This window comes from Gossypium arboreum, chromosome 1 (genome assembly GCF_025698485.1).
Source record: "Gossypium arboreum isolate Shixiya-1 chromosome 1, ASM2569848v2, whole genome shotgun sequence".
NCBI classification, from domain to species: domain Eukaryota; kingdom Viridiplantae; phylum Streptophyta; class Magnoliopsida; order Malvales; family Malvaceae; genus Gossypium; species Gossypium arboreum.
This window is the reverse complement of record NC_069070.1, coordinates 2,121,623-2,132,671: the sequence shown is the minus strand read 5'-3', so window position 1 is coordinate 2,132,671 and position 11,049 is coordinate 2,121,623. Positions and strand designations below refer to the sequence as shown.

The window sequence follows — 11,049 nt, the reverse complement described above, 5'->3', positions numbered from 1 at the left end:
TGAGGAAGGTATGAGCACCCTCGTGACGCCCAAAATTGGTATCTTTTAAACATGTGTTGTCTTTAATTTTCAAAATGCTAGTTCAATTTAAATTCCAATCGTGATCCAATTTAAAAGACGAGAACTTTCAATTTTGATTTTTGAGAAGGATATACCGTTTTAACACGAGCCGACAAATTCCATCCAACATAGCGATGAAATTTACGACTTAACGTTAAACCGTGTATTGCCTCGACTAGTAATTAAAACATAAAATTATTCATGAAATAAGAATTTGAAATAAATCAAATATGCAAACAATGACATTTTCAAATGAAAAATATTAACATAATACTAGAGCAGTAGCAAAACAATAATAATATTTAAAAGATAAATAAAACCAAACATAAACAAATATAAAGTACATTTAGTAATAATAATATATACATAAGATAATATGCAAAAATATAATATATGACATATATACATGATGTATGAAAATATAATGCCTAATAGACATATATATGCAATATTACTAAATATATACGTACTAGATACAAATACACATAGTATAATTCAACATATACAATAATATTAGAATACTATGGACAAGGAAAATACATTTATACTAATAATAGTAAAAGATATATATACACCAAATAATAATATAATAAGTAGCAATAGGAAAATAATAAATACAAAATCAATAATGCAACATACACAAATAATACAAATAAGAAAGGTATATACATACGGACTATAAAATAAATGTATTAAAATTAATAATAAATACAATATGGGTAAAAATAAATATATACATGATATATACATAATGTGGTACTAAGAAAATATATATATATATATATAAATAATAGTATTAGAAATCATATAGTATATATAATGATAATATTAAAATATATACATAATATTATATATGAATTATTCATATAATATATATTAAAAATTTGACTATTAATACGTACTAAAAATATATACGGGGGTAAGCGGCATACACTAATAAATATAATAATAATAACCATGTAATACAATACCAAAAGGTAAATATAATAAAATGATATTAAAATAAAGGTATTAAAACAGTAATATACATATGTATACATCTAACAAGGATATATAATAATAATAATAATAATAATAATAATAATAATAATAATATTGAAACACAAAAACCATTATAATAAAAATATTAAAATAAAGTAATAGAAACATTACTACATATATATATATACATACATGAAGATATACACTAATGTATTTCAATAATAATAATAATAATAATAATAATAATAATAATAATAATAATATTGAAATGCAAAAATGTAATATTTAATAAAGAAACAAAAACAAATAAAAAGGACTAAAATTGAACTAATAACAAAGTTCGGGGCAAATGGGAAAGGAAATAAAGAAAAGGGCTTATTTGAGCAGCATAAAACAAAGGGGGACCGAAACAGTAATTATTCCCTCTCATTAAAATGCAGCACATTAGCGGGGACTAAATCGAAAAAGCGCTAAAAATTATGGGGCCAAATTGAAAATAAAAAAAATGACTTAATTGTAAAACCTTGAAAAAGCGGAAGGACCGCGCGCATAAATAACCCATTCAAACAAAACACGCGGATCCTCCTAGCGGTCGGGTCGGATGGGTCGGACATGGCAAAACGATGTCGTTTTGGGGCTTAATATAGCCCCAAAACGCGTCGTTTGGAGGGCTATATAAGGCCTAAAATAACCAAAAAATCATTTGGGGAGAGGGAAAGAAAAAAAAAAGAGAGAGGAAGAGAGAAGGAGAGAGAAGGGAGGAATCGGCGGGGCGATCACCGAACGACCACTGGAGGCTCGCTTGCATAAGCGCCAGCCACCATGATGGTAGTGGAAAAAAAAAAAAAAAATGTATATTTTTTGTATATTTTTGTATATCTTTTGTATATTTTTTTATGTTTTAATATATATATAGGTTAAAAAAACTTAAAACCGAATTTAAAATAGAAAGAAAAAGAAATCACCTTAGGTTTTTTTTTAAGCTTTCAATCCTTTGATCTTGGTATTTTTTATGCTTGAATGCTATTTCGTATTTAAGCTGATTGAATCACTATATTGAATCTGAGATTGAATGTTTCACTTTCTTGTTTTTGTGCTCATTTCTCTCTGCAAAAAATGAAAGAAAAAAAAAATAAGAAGAGTCCCCCCCTCTCCTTTTACAATCTTTTTCATTCGGCTTTTATAGCCTTATTTACAAACTATTTTTACTATTTCTACTATTGTTGCATGTTTGCTTCCTTCCTCTGTCTTTGCAGTGCGGTGGGAGTGTGTGATGGTGTTGGTGGCGAATGACTTGGGAGAATGGGAGTGGTCTTTGGTGGCAGGCAGCATGGGAGAGTGGGAATGGTCTTTGGTGGCGGCGGCATGGGAGAGTGGGAAGAGGCAAGTGGGAGTCTAGGGTTTTGGGATTGGGCTTGGATGTTGGGCTAGGTTAATTTTGTAAACGGGCCAAAATTGGCCTACAACAATTTTGGATTTGAGAAATAATTGAGATGGATTTCAAATTTAATTTGATTGACAAGGTTCCTTTCCTTTGTATTTTTGCAATGAAAGGAAAGCTAAGATATTGATTGAATTTATTTATTTATTGTGAGTTTTTTTAAGTTATAGCTACAACCATATTTATAACTATAATTAATTTGTTTTAAATTAAATAATTATAATTAATTATAATAAAATATTATCGAATTGATATTCAAAATATATTTAAATTTTATACATGTTGAAACTGAAATAAAAATTTACATAAATTTATTATAACTCTACTGTTAACTGTTATCTCGTCGTTAAATGCATGTAACAAAATTTATTTACATAAAATAACTCAGAATTTAATATCTTGAACTTAAAATGAAGTTGAAAAATTATTGATAATTAACATCGCCATCCATTAATTAAAATTTGTGTTGTTTTCGTGGGACTTTTCCAACAACTGCGGTCCAATTTTCCCACTCTACATTCAAACCTAAGAATATGTCTCATTTATGTTGGGAGAGAAGAATTAAATTAAATTATTATTTTTATTATTAAATAGATTAATTTAATTTTATAATATTAAAAAATTAAATAAGTCTAAATTTAAATAAAATTAACATTTACTGTATAAAAAAATTTAAAATTTTTTAATTACAGTTTAATTTTATACAAAAATTCATTTATAAAATTATAAAAACTTTAAAAATATTAACTCGATTAAATAATAAATGTTAACTCTATTCTATTTTAATAAAAATAAATTATTTTAAATAATATAACAATTAAATCAAATCTGTTAATAATAAAAATTAATTTAATCGAATAACTGTAATAAAATTACCTCTCGAATATATTGATAGAGTTGGAAAGTCTAACAAAGATCATCACTTTTATTCAAAGAAAATTGGAAATTTTAATTTGATTTCTTTTCTTTATCTTTTCACTAAACCTTGACTTTTGTTTCCTTTTTCCCATTTCCTAGTTTTGACATAACATATTATTCCCTCCGGGTGTTAACCATGAAGTACCCAAAGCAGTGTATTGACTAAATTTGGTAATTTATGTATTTATTTTATTGTAAAAATCCTAAACATGAATATATTAAATCTTGCGGCTTACAGTAAAAATAGCTATAGATTAAAAAAGAAAAAAAAAAGTAAACATAAATTTTAATGTCTAAATTTGACTTTAAGGTTCAAATTGATATTTAAAGTTTTTCTTTTGGTCCAATTAGGTAAATGAACTTGGCTTCTTTGTCTAAATTAGTACTTATGGTAAATCACTTATTTGAACCAATTTGAATTATAAAGCTAAGTTCATGTGATTAATTGGACCAACAAAAGTTAAGTACTAAGGCCTTGTTATTCATTGCTTTTGGGATGAACTTTTTCCCAAAAAAGTGCTTTCATCTGAAAAGGAATAAAGAACAACTATCAGTTTGGCAACTTTTTTAACTTAATTTAAGGCCTTTTTTACAGATGAAAAAGCCATTTATTTTAGCTTTTCCAAGCCTGAAGTTCATTTGGGTTGGTATTTTACCGTTTTAACCTATCTCCTTCACGGTAGAACTTTCCCAATTCTTTGTCTGAAATTGTTGCTATTGTAAAATTTTTAGTATTTATATTTGGTATATAAATATTATCCCTTTTGAAACTTTAATCCAAATATATGTAATATTTTAATTTGTTAGGTTTATGTTTTCTATGTTATGTTAATATCTAATATAAATTATATATTCATAGTTTATTTTAAAATAAAATAATACAAATGTGTTAAAAACATTAATTAAAAATAAAAAAATAATTTTAAAATAATACAATTCTCTCAATATCTAATTACAAATATTTAATTATTATATTTTAATATTTTAATATAGTTTATATATTCTAATTAAATTTAATAAATAATTAATATTAATTACTTAGAAATATTTAAAATTAATATTATATATTAATTTTTAACAATAAGTTATAATAAATTATTTTATATTATTGTTAAAATATCATAATATTAACTAATTTAAACATTATTTAAATACATATTTGCTACTTTATAATATCATGTCTAAAATGGACATTTTATTTCCTAAAAGTACTTTTTAACAAAGCAATACCAAACACCTAAAATTTTCAAAAGTACTTTTCCACAGCACTTTTTAAAAGCACTTTTCAAAAGCATTGCCAAACACACCCTAAGTCCAGGGGCGTAGCCAAGGAGGGGGGCTGGCATGGGCCCCGGGCCCCTCTAAAATGGAAAATTTCATTTTAGGCCCTTGAAATTTTTTAAAAATTTTAAATTAGTAAAGGTGAAATTGCACTTTGGCCACCCCTAAAATTATAAAAATTTAATTTAATCCTTTACAAATTATAAAAATATAAACTATAAAAAATTAAAATTTCATTTGGCCCCCCCCAAAAAATTTTCTGGCTTCGCCCCTAACTAAGTCGAACCTTGAAGCCAAGTTTATGTACTTAATTGGACAAAAAAAAAATCTTAGGTACCAATTTAAACCTGAAGCTAAATTCACATACCAAATTGTATATTTACCTAAAAGAAAGCAACTAGAATTTGTTCCAGATTAGTCTTTGTACATTAAAAATTGATTCAAATCATGACACCATTACAATTTTCGTTAAGTTTCTGATAATTTAGAAAAAATATGTCATACTCGATTGATTTACCAATGACCCGACCCGACTCATAAAAAACTCAACTATCACCAACAAAATTCAAGTATTTTCCAAAGGGATAAATATCAAAACAATGCATGAACTTTGATTTTGTATAATTTTATACATGAAATTTTGATTTAATTCATTTTTCACAAATCACTAACAACATTATCGAATTAGCATCATTTTACATTGATATTACACACACAAACAATTATATTAATCCAATATGAAAATGAATAAGTGTATTCATCTCTTTAAATATATATGGTTAAATCAAAATCAAAATTCGATCCATACATACGAATCACAATTCAAATTTCGTGTAGATAATTGCATCAAATCAAAATTCATGTATTAAATTACAAATTGAACAAAAGCTCTTATATAAATTTGATGTTTATTCCTTTTAACTGTCATGTTATGGATCAATCGGTTAGGTAATTTTATTGCTTGAATTACGTCATTATTGAAATTTTTTTTTTCAAGTTACCCCTTAAACTTAGCAGTTATTCTCACATTAATACTTGAATTTTAGGGTTTTTCAAGAAAATATCAACAACTAATTTGAAAAAAAAAATTCAAACTCTAACATAAAATTATTATTAAGTTTAAGTACAAAAAGCTATTTAAGCCATATAGAACTCGAGGCACATTTTCCTTTTCTAATTAATTGTCTAGTTTTTTTTAAACAATCTCATTATATGTTATGATTATATCTATTCTTTTTTATATAATATTTAAAATTATCAATAGACTCTCCTCAACCCATAAATAGAAAGATAATATGTTTTATTACAATGAACCTATATCCTTTTGCATTAATAATAATATACATATCAATTAAGCTAAAACCCAATCTTAAAAAAAAAAAAAAAAAAAAAAAAAAACATCCTTACTTTTACTATAGATTTGCCTTTCGGCTAAGATCAAAGGGTTTACATGGATTAAAAAAAGAAAATCAGATCTGTCGGGGCACGTTGCTTATTGTATTTGGATAATGGCCATCTTAATTATATTTTTGTACGGCCAACTCCCACCATGGTGGTTTCTCGTGTTTTGCATATTAATCTAACAATTATTATTTGATTTTTCTTTAGCAAGTCAAGCTTGCACATGCTCGTTTTTTTTTTTTTCAAATAAAAAATCGTCTCATGGATTTTGTCTATCGCGTTAGGTTTCCATAATAAAATACAATTTGAATGCTTTTTTCAATGTCACATCAAACTTAACCCCTAAATCTATTTTTTGTTTTATAAAATTTAAAAATATTTTATATAAACTTTATTCTTGAACTATATTTTCTCTAATTTTAAAGCTTTTTTATGATAATTAAACTGCTAAAATAATTTAATTAATACAATTTTAATATTTTAATATTTATATTGATTATTAGATTTTCAATTAAAATATTTTTAGTATAAGTATTTTGAAGGGGTTTGATTGGTGCGACCCAAAAGTAAAAGAGAAGGTTGAATTTCAAACGATTTGATATAAATTTGAAACAAAAAACCCTTTATTACATGAAATGCAATCTAGCTGTCTTGCATGAACAAGCTATTAAGATAAGCTCTGATTTTTAGTGACGATTAATATTCAATTATGTAAAAGTTTAACCTTCAAATAATCTTAATAGTTAACACGCCGCCAAAGAAATAACAGTTATGGAAATCGAAGATAGGAAAAAAAAATTATAAAAGGAGCCTTAATTGTCGCATTCAAAAATATAAATTTACTTTTAACTAATTCAATCATTTTAATATTATAAAAGAAATTTATTTTAGAGAAAAATAATAATTTAATTATCAATTTAATAGATTTTAGGTTACTGACACATTTTTTAATTTTTAGTGTAATTTTATCAAATAGTTATAATCACCTCATATCTGTCTTTTAACTATAGTTACCTCACACGATCTTACTATAAAAAATCTCACCTTAGATATCACCTAAGAAATAGGAAGATAATATTACAAAAGATAAAAATACGGAGATTATAAAACCTTTTCATGTTCACATACTCTTTTTAAATTTGTTAGTGTAACATTTTAAAGTAAAAAAAATCTTCTAACTGCTATATAACAAAAAATAACATTGTAATATTATAGTTAATTTAGATTTAATAAAAAAATTAATTATATTAAAATTTTAATTTATATTTTTAAATCTGAAAAATAACAACGAAGATGGGTACATTACAAATGTATGATGGAGTATATTTTTTTGAAAAAAAAATCATTAACATCCTAGATTCACAAAAATTAGCTAAAATTAGAAATTTTATACACCATAAAAAAACAAGGGGAAAATAAATATCATAACAAATAGCGACGATATTGTTTTCGTCGGCAATGATCCCAATCGTCAATTCTCATCTTCACTTTCTCAAACTCCGAAATCCCACAAGGCAACGTAATCCCACCCGATTGATTAAAACCGTAAACCCGCTCCGCTTCCTTCAACAACTCCCCAAACAGTGGGTGATTAAAATAAATCACAGGCACCACCACTCTCCTCGTGTCACTCTCTGATTCGCCCACGTACACAGCAAGATGTCCCTTGGGTACCTCAACCCGCTTCACTTCTTGCTCACCCAATTGGATATATCCAGGATCCGAATTTGATATCCCCTTGATTCTACCTCGTCGAAGGAAAGAACAAAGTCTGGAAAATGGGTTACGAGTTCGGATCGGACGTGTTAAGAAACTATTGAAGCAGTTGCTTTTTCTGGGTCGGAATATCCATTTGAAAACTGTTACCAGCTTGCGTCTAAGCTTGAACCCTCCAATTTTCTTCATATTTTTTGCGAAAAATAATGAGATGGGTAGTGTTGAAATATAGATTTGGGGAATGGGTTTTTGTTGGAATTGTTAATGATGTCTGGTTTCAGACATGGGTGTGGAAGCTGTTTTGGTTATGTTTCTCTGGTTTTGTTGGCTTTTGAGGTTTGGTCTTTTATATAGTGAAGGAAACGGGGTGAATAATGAAGTAGGAGAAACAGAATAATGTTCGGTTTATATAGAGAGACAATCTATCTACACTAAAAACTAACAAGCTATTTTTTGATAATACAATTTTGACCCCTAAACTTGATAATTATGTTCGTTTTGATACTTGTACTATTTTATCTTTAAATTTGACAATCAAATCTATTTTGGTTTCTGAAATTAGATTCAATCTTGATTTGGTTATGAGCTCAATTATATTAGAATAAGATCTTTTTGAACGAGTTGAGAATTGATTGATATAATAGTTCGAACAAAGAGGTTGAATTGATTGACTCGAAAATTACTTGATATCAGTAAAAATTGAAATTTTGGATAAAAATTGACTGTTGAAAATGTTGAACCTGTTTAATAATTTTTTTTTAGATTTTTATAAAATTTTAATTATTTATTTGATTATTATTAGTCTGGCAATCAAATTGGTTGAATTGAGAATTGATGGTTTGATCTATTCAACCATCGGTGTGGTTATTAAAAAACTGAATATGATATTCTGAGGTTGTACCGCATTATCACCTGATAACTTATATAATTTTTCACGTGATGATACTGCACAATCTTAGAATGCCACATCATCGTACTATATATATTTTTCAAGCTGAGAGATCAAAATAGACCTAACTGTAAAAATCAAGTGCCAAAGTAGACAAAAAAATATAAGTACCAAAGTTAACCTAATTGCCAAGTTGAGGGGTTGAAAATTATATTATCCCATTTTTCTATGATTGTTGACCCTTTCCTTAAAATTTTTTTATCAATAATTGAATAAAGTTATTCCTTCATACTTTATTAATTATTTATACATTATTTAGTCTCTCACGTATTTTTTTAATTAAACCATTTATTTTTTTATTTTTATTAATAGTCGTTAATTAATAATTTTATTTTTATTTTTTTCATCCATTGATGTACATAAAAGTAGTACATAAAAGTAGATAACTATTAAATTTGCTGGAAAAACTTTTAAACTCCTCTAATTAGAGTGTAATCAAATGGATTTTGTTAAATTGAAGGATCAAATTGAATAATAATTATCAAGGATTTATAACTCCCATATAGTTTTGGATTAAAATCTAATTACCATTAAATTATCTACTTTCTTTATCTCTAGGTAATGTATGCTACTTTGTGTTAAACTCTTGACTTTTAGTACGGACTTTTGTCCTCCAAATAATCAAAGTACATACCGAATTCAATATTACAAAACAAAAAATTATGGCTAATATACTAAAAGGAACTTAAACTATTACATTTTATTCATATAAGTCCTTATAGTCCTTTTAATGAAAAGTAACACACATTTGGAGAAACCCAAAATAGACAAATTACCAACTATTTGTTCAAGTAAGCTTTTATGCTTATTTAGTAACCTTTTTAAAAAAAAGCTTAAAAATAATGTTCTTATTTAGTTATTATAATTAACTAGTAACTTACAATGTCCCATCTATTTGACTAATTTCCAATAATTGATCTACCAGGACTCTAGTATAAGAAGGTGTGACATTAATTTAATAAATATTTAACACAGTAATCGTTTAATATAATCAATAATTAATTGGGTCGATTGGAAGTTAAACTAAATTAGTAGCTAGGCAATTGGACTTTGCGTTCAAAAAGATGGTTCAAAGTTCTAACCATTTGTTAGGTACATATAATTATATATGTAGTATATAATATGTTTGATTGAGTTGGTGTCACGAATTAATTGGATATCAATTTAGTTAAGAAATGATTAAAAATTGTCGATTGAGCCTTAGTTGTTAGTCCAGGAGGACATAGGTTCGAGTGCGCTGAAGTGTACTATCCTTCTATTTAAGGGTTGGAGAGAGACTATAAGTAGTTCTAGACATTGTTTGACCCTTTAAAATTGGGAATTTTGCATTTTAACTCTCTCAAAAATAATAACTTAAATTCCACCCACTAGAATAAAAATTTCGATTTCACTTGGATCATAGTTTTCGAAACCTCAACTTTATCAATTCAATCAAATTTCTTTTTGTTTTTAGTATAAAGTTTTTATAAATATATTTATTATACTCGTTTTTTTTTCACCTACGTCATCAGTGTGCCATCGCGTGTTTTATAATATGTATATGTATGAAAAACTGAGATAAAGCATTGAACCATATGCCATATTTGGATACTTTACAAGTTTTCTGCTCTCCAAATGCTATTCTCTTTTTTTTTTCTGCCAATTTTACTTGGAATACTAGCAAATTTAGATATAAAAAGGAACTTTTTATAGATTGAAAACTATGGTCACGTTGACCATATGGAATTATGGAATAAAAAGGACCACACGTAAATAACTTGTAGACATCGATCTCTCAAGAAAACCACACATTTTTCCTTTTTATTAAACCATTTTATATATATATATATATAGATAAATAAAAAAGGCACTCTTTTTGCATATGTAAGATTATTGCCAAAACATCCCAAAACCAAGAAAAAATAAAGCATATTTTTATTTGAAAAAGATAAAAATAAAACAAGAACTTAAGAGCCGCCCTTTTTTTCCATTTGATGCATGAAGATGGTGAGAGGAAATATATTATTGTATTTGAATAAGAACTAAACTATGAAAATGAACAGACATTGGTTAGACCAAAAGACACAACACACATGGAAGCTAGGCGAAAAAGCAGCCTTTTGTAAGAAACAAATCACCTAGGTATGGTTGTGTGATTAATTATCTATTTTTAACATCAAAATCAGAGTTAATTGTACCAAATCTTCTTAAATTATAATTATGTCTAAATTTTAAATTGAGTCATCAAATTATCAAGGTTGTATAGATTCTTTCCTTAACCTAATTATGGATATGACATGGATTACATCTATAATATAATGAT

The 11,049-nt window shown here is 26.4% G+C and overlaps 1 protein-coding gene across 1 annotated transcript; it reads right to left on the bottom strand.

The window, feature by feature from the left end:
• Positions 1 to 7,384: 7,384 nt before the first annotated feature.
• Positions 7,385 to 8,194, bottom strand: LOC108482587 (auxin-induced protein X10A). Its single transcript, XM_017785717.2, has one exon. The coding sequence runs from the start codon at positions 7,985 to 7,987 to the stop codon at positions 7,505 to 7,507; it is 483 nt and encodes a 160-aa protein (XP_017641206.1). The 5' UTR covers positions 7,988 to 8,194; the 3' UTR covers positions 7,385 to 7,504.
• Between the last annotated feature and the right edge of the window lie 2,855 nt (positions 8,195 to 11,049).